The 19,856-nt window shown below is 54.6% G+C and overlaps 5 protein-coding genes across 5 annotated transcripts; all 5 read left to right on the top strand.

The window, feature by feature from the left end:
- Nucleotides 1–2,494: 2,494 nt before the first annotated feature.
- On the top strand, nucleotides 2,495–2,724 carry SETTUDRAFT_109134 (uncharacterized protein; the record flags this gene model as incomplete). The annotated part of the gene is made up of 2 exons (XM_008026489.1): nucleotides 2,495–2,594; nucleotides 2,660–2,724. Coding segments are annotated over 2 exons (165 nt in total), but the record flags the coding sequence as incomplete, so codon positions are not given.
- A 363-nt stretch (nucleotides 2,725–3,087) lies between these two features.
- SETTUDRAFT_150444 (uncharacterized protein) lies at nucleotides 3,088–4,586 on the top strand (the record flags this gene model as incomplete). The annotated part of the gene is made up of 1 exon (XM_008026488.1): nucleotides 3,088–4,586. Exon 1 carries the CDS (start codon nucleotides 3,384–3,386, stop codon nucleotides 4,584–4,586), a length of 1,203 nt encoding a protein of 400 aa, XP_008024679.1. The 5' UTR covers nucleotides 3,088–3,383.
- A 4,736-nt stretch (nucleotides 4,587–9,322) lies between these two features.
- SETTUDRAFT_150443 (uncharacterized protein) lies at nucleotides 9,323–11,931 on the top strand. Its single transcript, XM_008026487.1, has 2 exons — nucleotides 9,323–9,542; nucleotides 9,782–11,931. The coding sequence occupies exons 1-2, from the start codon at nucleotides 9,462–9,464 to the stop codon at nucleotides 11,699–11,701; spliced, it is 2,001 nt and encodes a 666-aa protein (XP_008024678.1). The 5' UTR covers nucleotides 9,323–9,461; the 3' UTR covers nucleotides 11,702–11,931.
- A 3,163-nt stretch (nucleotides 11,932–15,094) lies between these two features.
- On the top strand, nucleotides 15,095–16,602 carry SETTUDRAFT_28105 (uncharacterized protein; the record flags this gene model as incomplete). Its single annotated transcript, XM_008026346.1, has 5 exons — nucleotides 15,095–15,412; nucleotides 15,517–15,699; nucleotides 15,746–15,860; nucleotides 15,916–16,007; nucleotides 16,069–16,602. 5 exons carry the CDS (start codon nucleotides 15,095–15,097, stop codon nucleotides 16,600–16,602), a joined length of 1,242 nt encoding a protein of 413 aa, XP_008024537.1.
- A 447-nt stretch (nucleotides 16,603–17,049) lies between these two features.
- Nucleotides 17,050–19,644, top strand: SETTUDRAFT_108891 (uncharacterized protein; the record flags this gene model as incomplete). Its single annotated transcript, XM_008026486.1, has 5 exons — nucleotides 17,050–17,104; nucleotides 17,161–17,246; nucleotides 17,415–17,628; nucleotides 17,764–17,889; nucleotides 17,951–19,644. The coding sequence occupies 5 exons, from the start codon at nucleotides 17,050–17,052 to the stop codon at nucleotides 19,642–19,644; spliced, it is 2,175 nt and encodes a 724-aa protein (XP_008024677.1).
- Nucleotides 19,645–19,856: the final 212 nt, after the last annotated feature.

Here is a 19,856-nt window from a genome sequence, read left to right as displayed (position 1 = left end):
GAGGGCCAGCTCAACAGTCCAGACCGACAGGGCAGGCCGACATGGCGCGGCGCGAGACGGGCGTGCCAGACGAGACGAGACGACGCGAGACGGGCGCGACGGGCTGGCGGAGTCGAGAGAGGCAGATGGACCAGAGGCAGAGTGGACGGCGAGGTTGCTGCTTTGGATGGCGGATGCAGCAGCAGCAGCGGCTGAGGCTCAGCGACACAATAGCCACGGCTGTCCGCTGGGCCGGAAGCTGTGCGTCCCGGCCACTGTAGCCTGCTGCCTGGGTCGCGCCTTGCCGCCCTGGGCCTAGCGCGCACAACCCCGGATCTGATGCGTCAGCCACATGCTGCGCCGCATGTCCTCTGCTCTCCACCACCCACTGCCACGCCCACACCCACGCCCACTGCCCACAGCCCGCACACACCTGCTGTGCGCGACAGGGGCCCGCGGGACCGGCGGGACTTCGGGCAACCCGAGAGCCATCGCCCTATACACGTCCAGCAGGTGCAGCATCACTGACCCAACCCGCCTGTCCGCCTGCCACGCGCTGTCGCTGGACCTGTCGACGACACGGAGACGCGCCCGTCGCCTAGCCCGCTTGCTCGCTGGCGCCGGCGGCGACGACGACGACGACGACGGCGACGGCGACTGCAACCGTGACGGCGAGACGACAATAGCAGCACGACGACGGGCACGAGGCATCTCAGCCGGTATCAGATTGAGTAGTCGCAAAGTGTCTCCACCGATGGCGTAATAGGCCCACGCCTAGCGGGGGGAGGGGAGGGGCGACGAGGGGGGCATGAATGGAGAAAGTTGGGCGAGGGAGCGTCCCAAAGGGCCAGCCAGACAGCCAGACAGCCAGACACAGACAGGCAGGCAGGCTCAAAGAGGGACCTGGAGCCTCGCACTCGCACTCCCCTCCACTGCTGCTCCCGCCTGCGGCATCCATGGGCGCAGAGCCGTCAGCTGCACGCGCATGGCCATGATAGCGTCACACCACCCACGATACCCGCAGCGAGGGCGCCCGATGGGACCCAGGCACTGGCACGTCGGCGACGATGCCGCGGAGTCGAGGGCGACGACGTCTTTTGGCAATCAACGGTGTTTTCTTTGCTTCCCAAAACGTCGTCGACTGCCCCCTTGTGCCATCCGAGCATGCCGAAACGGGCTCACAGACAGACGCCGCCAGTGCGCTAAACAGCAATTCCAAATGTCGCCGCCGCTGCTCACTGGCCGGGCGCCTCCCACATGAGCGGGCTCGCTACTTTTCGCTACTGGCCCGCTGGCAGATCACCCTCCAGTCCACCAACGGCCGCCCGCACCAGCGTCCTGCCGTGGCGGCCACGCGCCGTCGCCCTCGTCCTTTTTGGCTGCTGGCTGCTGGCCGCCCTCGCCCTCGCCTGCGCGGTGCTGCGCTGCGCTGCGCTGCGTCTCGCTCTTGTCTGGCCGTGTTTGGTTCTGCCGTCGTTTCGCCTACAGCCCGCCGGGCCCGTTGCAGCCATGCTGCCGCCGGCCGTACTGCCCTCGCCGCGGTATCGGCCCACGACCAACTCGCCCGCTTCAAGCCAGACGGCCTCTGCGCTAGACTCGGGAGAACGACAGGACAGGCCTGAAAAAGGAGTCGTGCGCAGTCGTCGTGGTGGTCGTGCCAAGCCCACCTCGCCGACCTCGTGCCCTCCCCTGCGAGGGCCGTGACGATCGCACTACCCACGCCCGGAGCGCAGCCCAGCTCCAACACCCGTTTGATCGACGGTCGAGTGCTGACTGCAACGTGCATCGTGCGCCCGCTCGAGAACCACGCTGGCCCTCAGGAACTGCACGTAGTAGTGGTTCGCACCACCAGCTGCTTGCCAATGGCGCCCGCGGCACATGGCCGTCGCCGTCGCTGCCACTGCCACTGTTATACTGCCACTGGGAGCAACACCGCTCGCCTCCAAGCCATGCCCATGGACGGCCCTGATGCCAGGGCCACGGGGGCCCTTTCTTCTCTCGACGTCGTCCAAGGCCTTTCTCTGGACGGCCCAGGGTCCCGCAATCAACAGGCTGTCTGCACACCCACCCACCCACCCAGCCATCCATCCATCCCATCCATCCCCCATGGCGACGTCGACACCTCGAGGAGCAGAGGGCAACAGGCAGCCCGCACCAGGACACCCTGGGAGCTGCTGAGGCTGGCTGAGGCGGCGGCTGCTCAACCCTACGGACATGGACATGTTTGGTTTTACAGTGCGCAGGGGACAAAAGTCAAGTATCGCGCCCGGTGGGGGTATCTTTGACTGTCTCCATGGTGTCTACAAAAGCCCGCCGGCCAAGCTGCTAGGTGCGCACCGCCATGAATCGGCAGCAAAACGGCTAGGGTCCCCAGCAAGTGCACCATCCTGCGCGAGCGGTGGGCCGCTGGCGGGGACGAGCGCGCTGGCGGCGGCCAGGGAGCGTCACAGGGGGGGGGAGGGGATTCACCGTGGTCCTCCCACCATGGTAATGCGAGCTGGGCGTCCCGCTTGCTTTTTCTGCCCTCCCAAAGATGGCGCCCGGCGAGCGCCATACGCCATGCCACGATGTGATACAGGGTATTTGTCGAATCCGACGATCTGGCTCGCGACCAGGTCCATCGCTGCTTGTGCGCGTCGTCGACAGCCATCACGCTAGCCCTTTGCTGCTCAGGGCCCAGTTAGTAGCTCTGAGCGCCCCATGACGCCCCAGCGCTCAGTGTCCACCATCTCACCATTGCCTTAGCCGCATCGTCTGAAAAGCAGAATCCTCGCTCACGTCTGTCCGTCCCGAGCAAGTCAATAACTCCTCGACCGCCTTGGCGTCCAAGTGCCTGACTACTCTCGTCCCTACGCCCGCCTTGATATATACCGGTGCTCGCCTCTACCACGTTTGCCGTTGGCCCGTCTAACAACGTCGACTACCACTTGACATTGACTCGACCAAACAAAACATCCGATTCAACAGTCTGCTGAGCTGTGCCTTTGAATCTCTCTCTCTCTCTCTCTCTCACCCTCACTCACACAAACACACGGTATGTCGCCTCCTCCTGCCCTGGACCCTTCCCATGCTCATGCTGCCCTGGCCACATCCCGCCGCCTACCCCTCTGCACCATCACCCTCCCACCGGGTTTCCAACCCAGCCGTTGTTGGACGTGCCCTGTCTCTCCAGCACCCTCACATCCGCTGGCCGACCCATAAACTAATTCCATGCCTGTGTGTGTAGTGCTCCAATCAATTTCCATTCCAAGTCAACAGTCTGGAATTTTGGACCTGGGCCTAACCTGAACGAGCCCGCATTACCTCCGCATCCATTTCCTCGCTACGCCCGCAACAGCGTAGCTCACTCTTTTTCCTCTACTTTCTTTACCACGTCACACATCTCTTTCCTGCAAGACTTCCCAATGGTTGCCCACAGACGCGGCCCTTGGTCGCAGCACGAGGACCAGTGGCTTGTCAACCTCGTAGCACGCAATGGACCCCACAACTGGGTACGCATTTCACAAGAGATCGGCTCCCGGTCGCCAAAGCAGTGCAGAGAACGCTACCACCAGAATCTCAAGCCATCACTGAACCACGACCCCATCACTGGCGAAGAGGGCGAACTGATTGAGAAGATGGTCGCTGAGATGGGCAAGAGATGGGCAGAGATTGCACGGCGGTTGAAAGGCCGCAGCGACAACGCCGTCAAGAACTGGTGGAACGGTGGTCAGAACCGACGAAAGCGCAGCCCTGAGCGTCCAGACCAAAGGCCCCGCGAGCACATGCACCATGCTCAGCCTGGCTTCCACTACCCACTCCCTCACAGCCTTGCTCACCACGAAGAGCACCACCGCATCGCCTCACACCACGACCAGCAACGACATGACCGACAGTCGGTCCACTCGCCACATGCGCTCAAACTTCCCCAGCCCCAACGGTTTGAGCCATACCCAGCCCCGCGGCCTCAGCCTCTTGACATTCCCACCTACGGATCTCACACAGGCGTACGAGCACGAGGCTTCGAAACACCCATGCCTTCACCTTCCGGCTACTCGATCGTATCAGCCGATGGAGCTCCATCCCTCATCACCGACACGGGCTCAGAGTCCAGGTCCCCGCGGGGCGCAGCGTCCCCTCCAGACATGACGCTTGCGCCATTGGTGGGCAGCCGGGACGAGCGTAAGAACTCGAGCACTCGCTACCTGCCTACTACCGGATTTGCACCAGAAGACGACTCGGCCAACGACCCCTACAGGCGGCGTGGCTCGCTGCAACTGCCTCCCCTACACCGCAACGACGCATCCACTTCCAAGGCCCCAACTGCCTTCAGGGAGCCAAACTACGAGCGACCCCAGCCACCCCAGCTACTGACGCAACCAACACCCCAGCTCACACATCATCACTCGATGCCCCAGTCTGCACCGACCAGTGTCCCTCAACGGCCGCTTCCTCCCTTCCACTCGCTCGCCGAACCCAAGCTGCCTCTGCCTCACTCGAGCAGCGCCAACAGCAGCCCAGCATCAAGGCAGTTGCCATCACCCTACGTTCTGCCGTCATTACCAGCAGAGGCAAGAAGTGCACCCGTGTCGCCCAAGGACAGGATGTCCCTGCGAAACATCATGTAGATGTAATTCCTGTTTCACACTGTCTACCATACCCTTTCTTGTCTATACCACATGTGCTTTACATCACATATTTCTATTAATGGCCGATTTTTTCTGCAGCCATCGGCATCGCTTGTACCGTCTTCTCAAGGTTCACATTTGGTCATGTTTTTTTTATCTCTCTCTCTCTCTCTCTCTCTCTCTCTCTCTCTCGTAATCTGTATGAAACCAACGGGGATCATTGTACACGACAGACAGGATACCCCATGTAGCGTCTGTAAACAAAAGAGGAATCATAGTGGGAAAGGTGCATCATGCGGTTTCTATTTTGGCCTGCTGCGGCGGCTCCTTTGCACCCTGTGCGTTAAAGTTTGAAACACTACATCGCACTCTATCAATAGTGGGTCATCTGTACATTGCGACAAGTTGTCGCTAGCGATAATACCCTAGAGTGCAACAGCACTTGCATCCGCTCTTGGGCGATGTGGAACAAATATGATTAGCATTCAAACCGAGTCGAACTTTGCCTGCGCTGCCCTCGCCCTCGCCCTCGCCCGCCTCCTTGCCCACGCAGTTGACTGACGTGCCACGGCGCGTTCCAGACGTCCAACGACTCAGCAACAGACCACAGAAGGCCACCCCTCCCTCATGACCCACGGTCGGCAAACACTAAACTCACTGCCCCCCCCCCCTTCAGCCCCTACCAGCTGGCCTTGAGTGGCCCCAATGACACTGCGTGTCTGATCGAGGTACCCACCCACTACAACGACAGATACTCAGTCAAACGGCCGAAGCCTCCACCGCCGTACCTCTCGACCCCACCCACACCTCAGCCAAAAGTCTGGACTCGATCTCACCTCATGTACCGATCAGCCTACGCAGTCGTATCCGTTTCAACAGCTGCAAAGTCGCCTATCTGCCCTTGCTATTGGATCGAGATATACGCGGCTAGGGTGAAAAGACTGCCTCTCTCCATTTGGTCATTGGTCACGCCTTTTACTGATCACTGCAGCCAACGTGGGACTGGGGGGGGGGCAACACACAAATCCATCACTTGGATGCCTGCAGCCTCAACTCCCTCGACACCACAAATCCCCCCCCCCATGTCGGCCGAGTCTGACATGTCATATCCACGTTCAACGTTCGGATATCGATGCACGCAAGGTTGTGTCTTGTATTGTGCTGTACAGTGTACGTCAGTTCTTTGTATAGGCCGCCGGGGAATAACCACATGCCCACACACGCACACACACACACACACACACACACACACACACACGCACACACATGCATACCCATGCTTGCTTGCCTCGTCCTATACCACGGCATCATGATCCACATGGATTCGTGAAGGATTATTCACACACACACACACACACTCGACCCCCCATGTTCAGCTGCACAGTCACGCGCACTGGGATTCCCCTCGTTGCAACCGCCAATCTTGATTCAGGGCGTCGGCTTTTCCCCCCCGTGGCGGCACGCCCGGTCCTCAGCTTTTCGCCATCAACGTCCCCCAGGTGGACTGTGTGGTCAGCTTCAAACGATCCGCCGAACGTGTTCCTGTTGGGGAGGGGCATTTGCAATTTGCAAGCCGTTGCTGGGAACGTCAAGGCCAATGGCGCTTCAGACCGAATCCACTCCAGGACAGGTTCGGCGACTAGAAACACTGCACCATAGCCACCCTCACTAAGCAGGTAAAGGGAGGCCGTGGAGGCACGATCATGCGCCTACCTACGATCTTACCAAGTTCGGCTACTAGGCTTCTGATCGACGGGCTAGCGCGCCACGGCTCAAGCGATTTCCCATTAGCGTATATCTTTCACAAGTAACAAACTTGCTGCAAGCGTTGCAAAGGCGTCGACGTTCTGCACATAGGGGACGTCTGGCTGCTTGGTCGTCCAACGTGGCCATGCTTTCTACCAATCGATAGGCCAATCTTCCCGAGTTCTCGTCCCGGGCCTGCGCCGTCAGATGGAAGTCTCCGCTGCTTTTCTCCCCCCCCCCTCCCGTCCACTTTCCATGGTCGGTCGGCCGACCACATTTCTTTCCACGGCTAATGCATGCGCCGTTGAAGGGCCGTCCATTCAAGACCGCCGTGCCTCTGAGAAATCATTTCACTTTCCGACCTGTCGGGTCCGCAGTCCAGCGGCACCGCGTCCGGTCCCCATCTTCATCACACAACGGCCTTACGCGCCCGGCACGGTGGCATTGTGGGACACGAGATTCGTATTCGCCCAGGGCTGAGATCAAGTATGCATACTGCAATCGGCCTGTAAACGGCCAGTGTTGCAGACGCAGTGATGCCGTCGCACGTCAGTCCCGCCCGCACCATCTCTTTCATTTCTTCTTCTGATCAGACGCCATGTTTATTTTTTCCCTTTGTTCCGGTACCATGTCACATCACTCGAGCTGCCCCTGTCAACGTGTCAAGGCTGAGCTCATGGCGTCTTTTGCAGCGTTGCAGTGTCCCCGTCGAGCGCTGATCGTGGCCGGACGCTCTCCGCACGCTTTCCGTTGGGCTTGTGACGCCGCCGTGTACCGAAGAAAATAATATGCTCGAGTCTGGTGTGTACAATATGGACAGGGTGATGCCTCTGAGGCATGGCTGGGATGGCTTGGCCAGCCAACCTTGGACCAAAGGCCACGCATAAAGACACCACCATCATGACCTAGCCACATGGATGGGGGGATATGCAACACTGTCAAACGGGTGTCAGACGAAGCCACTGGGGCCCAGATTCCAAGGCAACACGGTACGGTTGCGGCTGCCCTGGCGATACACACACAGTGGCGGCGGATGGCTCGATGGCTGGCTCTCTGGACGCTTGTGCTTGTGCAGTTTAGCTGTGGATCACCGACTTGTCTGTGCCCATGCGGTGAAGACGTTGCACGTCAAAACGACGTGTGCGGAGCCAATGCTCCCCCCCGGAACAGCGCGGAGTGCGTGATGGCACGCCTGGTACCGAGTTGGCACTGCCCGTGAACAGACACAGTGGAAAGCAACCCCACGGCCCCCCTCAGTGAGCTGTCAGGGCAACATTTTGTAGCCCACTCTCGCTTGTGGTAGACGCTTGCGCAGGAGGTTGAGTCCTGGACCAGAGGGCGCGCCCTCGCTGCCCCTTGGAAAAGGAAAGGTAATAATGTGCCTACATAACAACAAGTCTAGCGAGCGTGTGACTAACTCTGTATGTGTCTGTAGCAGAAAAGTACAACCTATGGCGTGTTAGGCCTCGACTCGACGTCCATCTGCGCGTCTAGCGGCTCGGAGAATCTCCTTGCCAACAGTGATCCAATTTCAACCCATTTCCCCCACCCTCTCTTTCTCCATCGGCCCGCCTTCCCCCCCCCCCAAATCGCGAGACACTGGTGAAATTGGCTGCCTGCCCTTCGTCATCGCCTGCCGCGTCCAATGTTCCCCCCCCCCCCTCTCTGTCTTTTTTTCTCGTTCCTGCATGATCAGCAGCTATGGTCTGCTGGGAGAGCGACGCTGCATGCATAGGGCATAACTCCCAAGGCCTTTAGGGCCTTGTTTCTTTTCTTCCGCATACGCACAACTTGACTGAAAAACAAGAAAGAGAGAGACCGTGAAAGACAGACAGACAGACAGTGAGCTAATGATCCTTGTCCCCACCTTTACCTCGGTCTCTTTCTTACGTACATGCTCTCCCCATCCCATCTCTCTCTTATCTCTTTTTTTTCGCCACAAAGTTGGAGGACACAGTTGTCCGCGCTATTTATTTTTTTCATTAACAAGTGTAAGTGATATTCGGTCGCACACAGCCCCCCCCCTCCGGCGATACGACATCACGTGACCCCGCTTATGAGTTTCTCCACCAATACGCATCCGGATAAAAAGAGAAGAGGCTGTTTATCCCAACCCCCCCCCCCCCACCCTCGTCCCTCACATATCACCAAGAAAACCCCGGTTATCTCCCACCATCATTGCCATCATTTATAAATTGCCATTGCCAAGCTGCTGACACGCGGACGCGTGCTGCGTGCATTGCATTGCGTCTTGATTGCACCCGCGTTTGCGAAAGCGATGCCATCATATGCATAATGCCATGTGATATACACGTATAATGTATCCTCGTATATGTGTATAGGTATATATATATATCTATATATACACCCACATATACATGTATGTCGTCTACCAGCAATTGCTCGTATTGGATACTCGCCAAGTAGCACGCAGGGCGGAGGCGGAGGCGGAGGCGGGAAAGCATTGACAGGCCGATTTAGTCTTACAAAAGCTTACCACCCGTGTGTTATGATATAGCCAGGTAAGCGCGATATCGAAACCGTACTGCCGGCATCTTTCTTTTTTTTTCGCTACCTACGCTGTGTAAGCGAGTGAGACTCCTTCAACGTCACTTGCTTCGGCACGACTACCATCACCACAACGGGCTGACGTCTGCAAACAAAAGACACGTGTGTGTGTTGGCAAAATTTTTTTTGGGCTTTCAAGGGATTGCAATAAACCTCTGAAAGCAAAAAAAAGGGGGGGGGGCGGAGATGCAAAAAGACTGAAACGTGAAAACACGGGAGCTGCCGAGTGGCCGAAATCAAACTGCTGGCGCTGGCTGGCTGGGGTATGCACGTCTGGGTCTTGAAGGCGCGCGCAAACGCCATTGCCGGTCCCAGCCGGGTGGATCCTAACGACATCATCCCATCCATCAGCATCATCATCATCATCATTATCTCCATCCACCAACACCAACATCTGCGCGTCTGCTTCGGGACGGTCCTACAGCTTGCATCGTTTATCAGCTTCTAAAAATATCGCGCGGCGTGTCGGGGCTGCTCTGGCTTCTCTGCCCTTCTGTTGCATGAAGCCCCCCCCCCGTACGACGTTGCCCAGATTGATGAGTGCATCTGCTGCTGCTGGGCATGTCGGGTAACGGGCAGTATGTGCCCGACCAAGCTGCTGCGAATACGCGCTGGATACAGCCGTGGAGTGAGGCGTCCAGGGTAAGTTGGCCGCTGTCTGTGCTGTTGTGCTGCTGTGCGTGGTATCTGGGCCGGTTTATGGGCTCATTCTTTGTCTCTGTCTCCCTCTCACACTCAATTCCAGCGGTCGTATTACATTGACTCTTACGGCCCATGCGGGGGCCCCCCATGTATCCAAACGTGCTGAACACGTTGCGCCCATGCCATGCACCAGAGAACAAGGGAAGAAATGCCGAGTGGGGCTGACGCCGACAATATAGGCACAACGGGACGTTGCACTGCGTGTGCCTGTCAATTTCCAGACGGCCCCAGGCGTGCAGCTGACGCGGGCTTGCTTCGCCGCAAACCAGTACGAGCACAATGCTTTCCAGAAATGCTTCTCCAATCTGCTGGCCGTGGGGTTTCGCAGGTTCGTCGCTGATGTCTATTGGGATCCGCTACGCCAAGAATGGAGTCTGTGTCCTGTTGAGATGCCGAGGTCGGATGGGGATCCTTCGGATGGAGGAGAGGTGCAGGTGTCGACGGGGCAGACGGTAGTGCCGTCGAGTGATACTAGCAAGGCAGTCATACCTGTGTCAACAGTGCCTGTTCCGCCTGGAGGAAAGAAGCGTCAAGAGACTTCGACTTCGGATTTGCCTTTGGCGCCTCAGTCGTCTGTCCCGCCAACTTCATCTTCGTCGTCAGTATCTTCGTCGGTATCTGCGTCAGCTAGTCCATCTCCAACTATCATCACGTTTCCGAATCCGAATGGAGCTCCCATGCTGCAGATTGGCAACTACAATTGCACGTCCCAGACGACATTCGATCTCCTCACGGGTATACTGAATAATTTCCTCGAGTCGACTTCTACGACTACGGGTGCCTCCTTGATCCTGTTTTCGTTCAACCTCCATGCTGCGGCTTCGCTCACAAATCCAAACGGCCCAGCGCCGTCTCTTTCCCCGAATCAATTACCTGGATCAGGACAGCTCCTTAGCGATTTGCTGCGAGGTAATCTTTCAGACGACATTTATAGGCCTACTCGTCTCGCGGACCAGCGTGCTGACCTCAATGATTCTTGGTACAATGTCGCCTGGAACAGTCGCCCGTTGCAAGGATACTATGTAAAATCCGAGAATGCTCAGGGCCAGCTGTCTACCACGAGTGGGTGGCCGACAGAGGCTTTTATGGAGTTCAAAGAGCTGTTTCGTCTGATTGCTAGCTTTGGCAGTGTGGATCCGCAGATGAAGAGTTACAATATTGCGGGCGACTCGGGATACGTGTTCCCTCCGGGCACGATAGCTAGGGAAATAGAAACATCAGTGGGTTCAGATGGCCAAGTCACATCCGGCTGTTTGTTCAGCGCGTCTGAGGATGCCATTACCTCTGCCACAAACTCGTCCTGGGCCGTCTCCACCGCACCACCACTGGACATTAGCGCACAGCCTGACCTGTTCTCGCCAATCCCCTCAATCGGCAACATGACTGCATGCGGCACAACACCCTTGCTCAACCAGACACTCGCCGGCAGCACCGCAGACAAGAACCCCCTACCGTACGCCGCCTACGTCCATTCCACACTATGGACCTTTGCCCCAGGCGAGCCTCTCAACGCCACGCAAGGAGACAAGGACGATAGCATCAACCGTTGCGTCGTCATGATGAAGTCGCCCTACCCCAGCCGCTGGCGCGTAGCCGACTGCCGCGACTCGCACCGCGTCGCCTGCCACGACCCAGAGAACCCCTATAAGTGGCGCATCTCAGATAAACCCGCCACCTACAACGACGCAGAATCCCAATGCACAGCCCCTTATCGCTTCAGCGTCCCGCATACCGCCCTGGAAAACTCGCATCTCTACGCGGAATTCTTGGCTTCTTCTTCTCCTTCTTCTCCTTCTTCCTCCTCGGACTCGTCCTCGAACAACAACAACAACAACAACGATGTCCTCTACCTCAACCTCAACAGCATCAACACGCCAGACTGCTGGGTCGTCGGCCGCAACGAAACGTGTCCCTATCTCCCCACTGCAGAAACCGATCGCACCAAAATCGTCGTCGTGCCCACCGTCGCGGCTGTCATCATCTTTTTGCTCGCTGTCATGACGTTTTTCCTCAAGTGTGCGGCGAATCGGAGGGAGAATAAGAGGGGTAGGAAGAGGAGGTTGGTGGATGGTTGGGAGTATGAGGGTGTGCCTAGTTAGTTGGATGGTTGGGGGGTTGGCGGTTTCTTGATAGAGCGTATTGATGTTGTTGTAAAGCTTCATGTTGAGAGTAATGTTTTTGAGAGAGAGAGAGAGAGAGAGAGAGTGTGTGTGTGTGTGTGTTTTTCTCTTCTTGGTGGGAAGGCGTGCGTGGGTTAGGGGCGTTGGGTAGATGGGTTTTTTTTCGCATATAGGGATTTTATAGAAAAGTTTTAAGGTATGAAGGAGAGTAGGGTGTAGGGAGTAGGAGGAGATATATATAGACGTGACTTTCTTATATATTGTGTTTTTATATGCGCTATGTAGTATCCATATAGTATTTAGTAGCCGTAATGCATAAAATAGTTTAGGTTTTTCATTTGGAGGGTCTGTGTATTTCTCTCAAACTCTTCTCTATACTGTCCTCCTCTTTCTTCCCCCTAACTATTCCATAAACAAACATTCAAATATCCACATATCTATGAATACTACGCTACATCTTTCCTCCCTGTTATATCAACAAAAAACCTGGAATGTTGAGGAACTTGACATGAAAAAAAAATCCAAGAAGAAGAGTGGGCGAGAAGAGGGGGCTGGAAGCTATGTAGAAAGTAGGGTTTGAGGGGTTGTACAAATGGTATCACAGCAAGTCCAATGCGAGGAACGAGAAGACGGGGGAAGATGTATGTAGATTATGACAAGTAAAGAAAAAAAAAGAGGGAGAAGGTGAAGGAGAAGGAGAAAGATGTAGCGCTAGGAAAGGCAGTCTAAGAAACTTGTTCAACATAAGTGGTGCAAAAAGGCTAACCTTCTGCACCGTGCAGAAGGTAGAGTAGATATATCCCGACAACATGTTATATGTTACTTCTACTATATACACACTTTATATACCTAGATTCACATATCAATCCCCAAGATATCCACTTCTAGCTGTGCAATTAGCAAGAACTTTTTTTCTGTATATATATATATATATATATGACTCTCGATTATGTGAACCAGGCACGTGATAGGAGCCTGTTCCACTTTTGTCGATGGGTTATTAGAAGAAGAAGAAGAAGAAGAAGAAGTGGTACACAATTCCTTCTTGGTGTGAAAAGATAAAAAGATAAAAAAAAACTATAGCGACCGCTCGACCGCCGCTAGCAATCATGTATCTACCTGCGTATTTCAGAGTTGGTAGGCGTGTGGCTGAGAACTTAGAGGGACGCGAAATGACATTACTGGATCTTGGGTATTTAGTTAGTGGGGGAGGAGTCGATAGATTGATACGTGTGGTGATGGATTCAATTTAGAGAGAATAGATCGGATGGCTTCTGCTGTTCAAAGAAGTCCTATCTATCGAAAGATATACATCTGCCAAGCTTAAGATATCGGGTAGCTGATGGCTATGTTTCTGGCCCACTAGGACGTCTGATCAAGTACTTCTAATACGCACTTGATTAGGTGCTGCTGGTTACTTGATTCATACCACGATAGTTAGGCTTACATTTGGCGCATCTAGTGATGTGTAGTGCGTATTAGGTGTTGTTATTCGTTAGCATCAGACACTGCCTACTTTTAGGGCATTGGCGATAAACCTGCACACTGGTAGGATATGTATGTTGATGGAATAGTAGTTAGATTCACTAGCGGTTTTTCTTGTCAAGACTCGTACTATTTGCTACACCTAGATCTCAGGTAGCCCATGTCGTACTTTTATGTCTTAACAGTCTCACGGCTATTTTCTACATGCGGTATCTATTTCGCTTTTGTTGCAGTGGACGTAGCATCCAGCGGAAAAGGTTAGAGAATAAGGCCTTTTTTTTCCTCTTGCACAGTTGATATCTCAGGTGGAAAGTCGCCTTGTGCATAATACTGCACTGCTAGTCAAAGGTGTTTGTATCTAGCAAGGACCATATTTACTTCCCTCATATGGTTTCTATATGCCTATTCTGATCGCAGAAGAAGTAGAGTATGCTGAAAAAGGTATTTAGCCTTCTTTACTCTTTTTAGATATTAAAAGCTAGATTATTGCTAATGCTTATGGTATAATAGCTACGTTGATGTCGTGCCATGTAGCTTTGGTAGTTAAATAACGCATAGGCTAACTCCTCACTAATACGAGCTTGACCGTATCGTTCTAGATATTAGGACCGCTAGTTTTGCGCTTATCTCCTTGGTCAAGCTTACACTTAGAACGATTGTATGGAAACTATTACTTGGCACCAGCAAGCAACACTTGGATTCGGATTAACACCTCTAGAAGGCGTTCTGGTGCGATATCTAATTGCTGACATACATATAAGCCGCAAAGTCGCTAATCCTACTCGGTCTTGGTTGCGCTTGGCGGTCGCAATTATTTTCCGGTGGTAGAGTGCAGCCTAAGGCATACAGTCAAGGATGTGTCGGTCTGATGCTGGTGTTGCAGCGCTGAATGTCTAATTAGCTATTTTCTGGACCTGGTCTTCGTGTAACGACATCAAGTAAAAATAACGGCTTCTGAACCAGGGTGAGTGTAGCAGAAGGGTCAAGACCAATGAGAGGGCCGATTTGGAGCTGTATCTGACGCAGTGAGCTTATTTTAGGGCTGTTGATCTTATCCGCCTCATCTCCGAACACGGCGTTACCCAAAAATACCTGGTGGTTCACAATTTGTTTTCTAGGGTTCCTCTTCAAGGCCGGGATAAGAGTAGTTGTTAAACCTAAGCATTAGCATGCTCACCCACATATACATGAAACCTCAGTTGAGAATTTGGGTGTAGTGAGCATGCCCCGGTTTTCGATTTTGGCGTCTTTTTATGCGCAAAGAGAAGATGCTATTACATGGCAGATTGCTAAGTACATTGACAAATCTGACGAGCTCCTACCACTGAATAGGTACAACAATGGCTACTTAAACGGATTAAAGTACGCACATTCTTTGCTCGGCACTTTACTAGCGGCGCCTTGGAGTCCCCGAATGCTGAGTGATGCTTGTTTTTTTGCACGAAATAATCCCGCTGTCGGACTAGAACTTCACCGCCGACAAAACATGAGGGTGATGGAAGAGGTACAATGACTTGTGAGTGCTATTGAGAGACGTATGAAACAAGAGAGCGGCGGGGGTTTCTATGCGTGAGCTAGAAATGCCATAGAGTGCCTAGAAAGAAAATGGCGCAGTTTAGAACGCCAACAATTAGGAAGCGTATCCGGAATGTCCACTATTACCCACAATGCTCCATGATGGCCTGGTCATAATGTCAGCATGTAGCAACGCCGAACGCCTGGCATTTTGCCGCTGATATTCATGGCTTGGAACTGCAAACTCGGTCGTTTATCGATATTCTCAATAGCAACGCTGCAACATGTATAAAGTTAGTTCCACCACCATTATGTTCAATTTCTTGTATCCATTGGGTCGCTGCTCTTTCTAGTTCGCTGTAAACCGGCACGATGCAGTTTCTACTCAACCTTGCTTGCCTCGCGCTGGTTGCCGCCACACATGCTCCCAGTCCATCGCCGGTTTCCTACGACCGCTACCAAGTCCGCCGCTTCGATGCCAGAAGTGAAGATCTCCAAGATGCCAAACGCGCAATGTCCAGTATTCCGCACCGATCCCTGAACGAGGGCGACGGGTTCTGGGACGTGCTCGTTGCACCCCGACACGTGGATGCCGTCGAGGCCCTTGCGATGAAACCGAGAACTCTGCATGAGAACCTGGCCGAGTCCATTGCTCGCGAGTCTCCGGTCAAAGGGATATCGAAGAGACAGGTGAAGTCGTCAGATGACACCTGATTCGACAGCTACCATTCATACGACGATGTACGTAGTGATATACCAATTCCGAGTGGAGCACCAGGCTGACATCAGTGAAGCACGTAAAATGGTGGAAGGACTTACAGGTTGCATTCGCGGGTAATTGTAGCTTGACTGTTGCGGGAAAATCATACGAGAACCGTGACTTGTTTGGTATGCATATTTGGGGGGAAGGTGGCCCTGGTCGTCCCGCAATCATCTATCACGCGGATGTGCACGCTCGTGAATGGATCACAACTCCGGTAAGTAGTCCCATTACATATGTTTCTCGTCACTAAATTGTGCTAGGTCGTCGAGTATATCGCGAAGCAGCTACTTACCAGCTTCGTAGCTAAGTCTAATACAACCTTGTACCTCCTTAATAACTTCGACTTCTACATTTTTCCATTTGCGAATCCGGACGGTAAACAATGACTTGGTGCAGTACATATTACGAGCGATCTGCTGACACATTGCAGGCTTCGTTTACTCGCAAACCAAGGATCGTCTCTGGCGCAAGAACCGTCAGCCACCACCAAAGAATGCGAACCAGGACTGCATAGGCCGCGATGTGGGTGAAACCCTATCTTCAATCGATTGGAACCAAGCTGACTTTGATCTTCTGTACTTAGATCAACCGTAACTGGTTGACAAATTGGAATATTACCGGTGGGGCGTCTACAAACCCTTGTGATGAGGACTACAAGGGAAAAGAGGCCAACGACGCACCTGAAACGCGGGCTCTGTCCGACTTCATTACCAAAATCCGCGACACGCAAAAGATTAGAGCGTTTATCGACTGGCACAGCTACGCTCAGCTTATCCTGTATCCATATGGAAACGACACTGGCCTGTACGCGCCAGAATTATCCATATGGACTCAGACGGCGAATCAGATGAGCAACAACATCCGCAAGGCATCAGCCAACGGTACCACCTTCACTTTCGGCCCAAGTGCGATGCTCTTATACAAAACAACAGGCACTTCTATGGATCATGTCTATAAAGTTGGCGGCGCCAAGTACTCAATGACGATTGAGTTGCCAGACCTTGGCGACCACGGCTTCGTATTGCCCCCAGAAAGGATCAGGCCTATTGTTAAGGAACAGTGGGCCGGTCAGCTGGCTTTTTTGGATGCTTTCCAGTATGGAGGACTTGGTTCATGAGCTTGGGCATGGCACAGCACAGAGCTAGGCACAGGAAGGTGCTCTGCGTTCGCGTTAGTATATGTACTTTCTAATGATTGCATCCAACTATTCTCAGCGGCGTATTCTAAGACTCCTTTCTGGTTGTTTCGAAACCCATGTGCCTACAACACTCAGCATTCATCTCCACCCTGTGCATGCTACTGGAAACCGGCTTCACTAAGAATCACTATCTGAATCCAACTAGCAATGTCATTTCGAGGATTCCCATCGGCCAAGGCCAATGCGCCATCCCCACTCACTCTCAGTCTCCTCATCACCAATCCCCGCCTACTTTACTCACCATCATCTTCGCTACTTAAAGCAGTATTTAGAAACTCCAGACCCGAATTGTCCAATATGCGATACCGCCGTGAACCAAACCTTGAGATTTCTCCCCAGCAAGAGCCAGCAGAAACAGCCGACGAGATGGGCGGACCATATCGTACACCTTCACCTGCGAGGGAGTCCTACATCAGTTCGAGTAAGTGAGCTATAAATAGATTCAAGAAAGATTTATCATGTCTGACGATGCCATAGGCAATGTAAACTCGCCTGAACGCTCACCTCTATTTGGGAGTGACTCGGAAGAGTTCTTCGACTATACCCAAGACACCGACTATTCTGTTTCGACAATGGAGGACAGTCGTGCGTATAGGAGGCACATGGCAAGCCTTTCGCGTTTCCGGCACATCTTCGATGCAAACAGCAGCCAGCCGCAAAACGCCTCCAGCCAGCCGATTGAGAAAGACTCGACTACTCATGGAGACATCAAGGCAGAAACGACGCCCGAGATTGAGCAGCCAAAGACTCCTACTAAGAAGCGCGTGCCGCTGCACTGGCATGGAATGCTCTCGCCGCAAACCCCCGGGTTCGGCATGCATGCATCAAAGTCTCAGTCTCCCTGTTTGAGCGACGGGACGGGCGATACCACCGCAACTGAGACTTCAAACAGCCTAGTATTGCGCGACAAGCAGCCTCAAGATGTCTTCACGAGCGCAAACGAATGTCCAGACGAAGGTGGAGAGCATGCCGTGGAGGACAAGATGCATCCTGCCGTGGAAGAGGCACAGCCAGCATCTCCAGGTCTGAGTAGCGCAATGATAGAGCCACAGGCAGATGTGCCGAAGGAAGAGCCCGTAGCTGATGTGGAAATGGCTGGAAACGATGTCGAGCGCGATGCGATACTTGCACGCCAGCTCGAAGAGAGCCCAAGTCCAACGCAGACACGTCGCAGTGCCAGACTGCGTCGACAGGCAAAGCCAGAATGTAAGCCTCCCTCCACCTTCGCAACACCCCATGGATGAGTATTGATCATATTCTTGCCCAGACAACCTCAAGCAGCTGGCCGATACTGCACGCCCTGTCCGCAAGCCTAACACCAGCGAAGATGCTTCCACTCAGCCAGAACTCAGCATCGTCCCGTGCAAATCCGAGCCAGTACCATTCGAAGGCCTTCCCGCAGTGCACTCTCTATCGTGGCAACTGCAGTATCCGCCCGGCGGAAGCACACACCCCTCGTATCCCTACCCAGTGCTCGACCCGCGCCTGATCTTCCATCCGCCCTTTGTCCCGATCGTCGACGGATTACCGGACATCGCTCGCGTCCCGAAGCTCGTACTGCCCATGCACTGGAGGCACGTCTCGTGGGCTGGCCTGCTTCCCGTGGTATTTGATCCATACCAGCAGGCATTCAAACTAACGCCCGTGGGCCCATTGCCACTGACATGCGAAGAGCTGCGCCAGGGCGGCCTCCACGAGTACGTGCCGGGCGGCAAGCTGCATCCTGAGTACGGTCTGCTTCCCGACATGCTGAAGCTGAGCGACGGATCAGACGCCGAAGTGTTTGATTTCGACGGCGTAGACTGGACACTGCCGTGGGAGGGCCAGATGGACTTCCACGCCCCATGTGCATTGAGGACGCTGTCTAACACGAGAGTCGACAGTGCCGTCAGCCCCACTGCTTCCGCCATGCCGCCGTCCATCGATGCCGCTATGCTCCCCTGGCGCGAAGCCCGCGACTGTCCAAACACAATCATCGACCTGGCGGACGCATGGCGCTGGCTGGCGGCCAAAGAAACAAACCCCACCGCCGACTTCGTCCCTACGCCCGGAAAAAGGTGGCATGGCCGCGGCGCCTACCGCTCCTCACGGAAGTTCAAATCGCCCATCCCAGAGCTGATGATGTTTGCGCTGGATGCCGCCACAGCGGAGTCGCTGTCGCCGGCAGACGCCGTGCTGCAGAACCAAGACACGCCTATTCGAGGCAAGGCGGTCAACGACTTCTGTCCCTTCAAGAGCGTCGCCACGCCCGCAAGCGTCGACATCACGCTGCTGGGCGACACGGAATTCACCGTCGTCGAGCTGCTGAGCTACTTCCCGCTGCACTACTACTGGGGCCACGCCGCGGAGCGCCTGGCGACTGCGGGCTTCTCGCCCCGCACCATCCTCGACATGATCTGTCTGACGCGCGCGCTGGACGCTGAGGCGGCGCCGCGGCTCTCGACTATCGCGGGTGTGGTGAGAGATGCGCGCAAGAGGGGTCTAGTCAAGGAGGATATTGAGATGCAGGATGAACAAGGCAAAGAAACATCGTCGACGCCCGCTGCAACACCAGAAGTGCCGAAACCCCGTTTGGTGGATCTGGCGCCGGGCTATACGGCGGAGGGCTGGTCTTACGACAGCTGCGACAAGATTGACTATCCGCTGCTTGCTCTGGCGCATGGCGTGCAGGCGCTCCCGGCAGGTGTTGACGCTGGCCCACTGACTGCGCTTATTCTTTGGTGTAGGCAGAACGGCCGCTATCAGGTTCTGCTCAGTGAGGTCCCCGGGCTGCTGCGAGAAGCGCAGATTGAGCCGTTGATTGAGCCGGGCGAGGGCGGGTGTCCGGACAAGGAGGTCTTGGGTCGGTATGCAGAGGCGTTGAAGACGGACCGATTGAGGGTTGCGAGGTTGGCGGGGGCTAGGAAGAGAGCCATGGAGGCCCTGGATGAGGGAAAGACCAAGAGGAAGAAGGTGGAGTAGGGTGGTGATGAAGGACGGGCTTTGGCATGGGATGGAGGGATGGCGTGATGAGCTAGAGAAGCGATTGGGCATCGCGAAAAGCTGCTTACTGATGTATCCCGTACTCAGAGTGGCAGCTTGCGCCGGTCTTTGTACAAGAGCTTTTCTGGTGTTTGTGTGTGTGGCGATGATCATGCTTGGGTATCGGGCTCATGGCAAAAAGAGGAACTAGG

Source organism: Exserohilum turcica (genome assembly GCF_000359705.1).
Source record: "Exserohilum turcica Et28A unplaced genomic scaffold SETTUscaffold_18, whole genome shotgun sequence".
NCBI classification, from domain to species: domain Eukaryota; kingdom Fungi; phylum Ascomycota; class Dothideomycetes; order Pleosporales; family Pleosporaceae; genus Exserohilum; species Exserohilum turcicum.
This window is presented reverse-complemented; position numbering and strand designations above follow the sequence as displayed.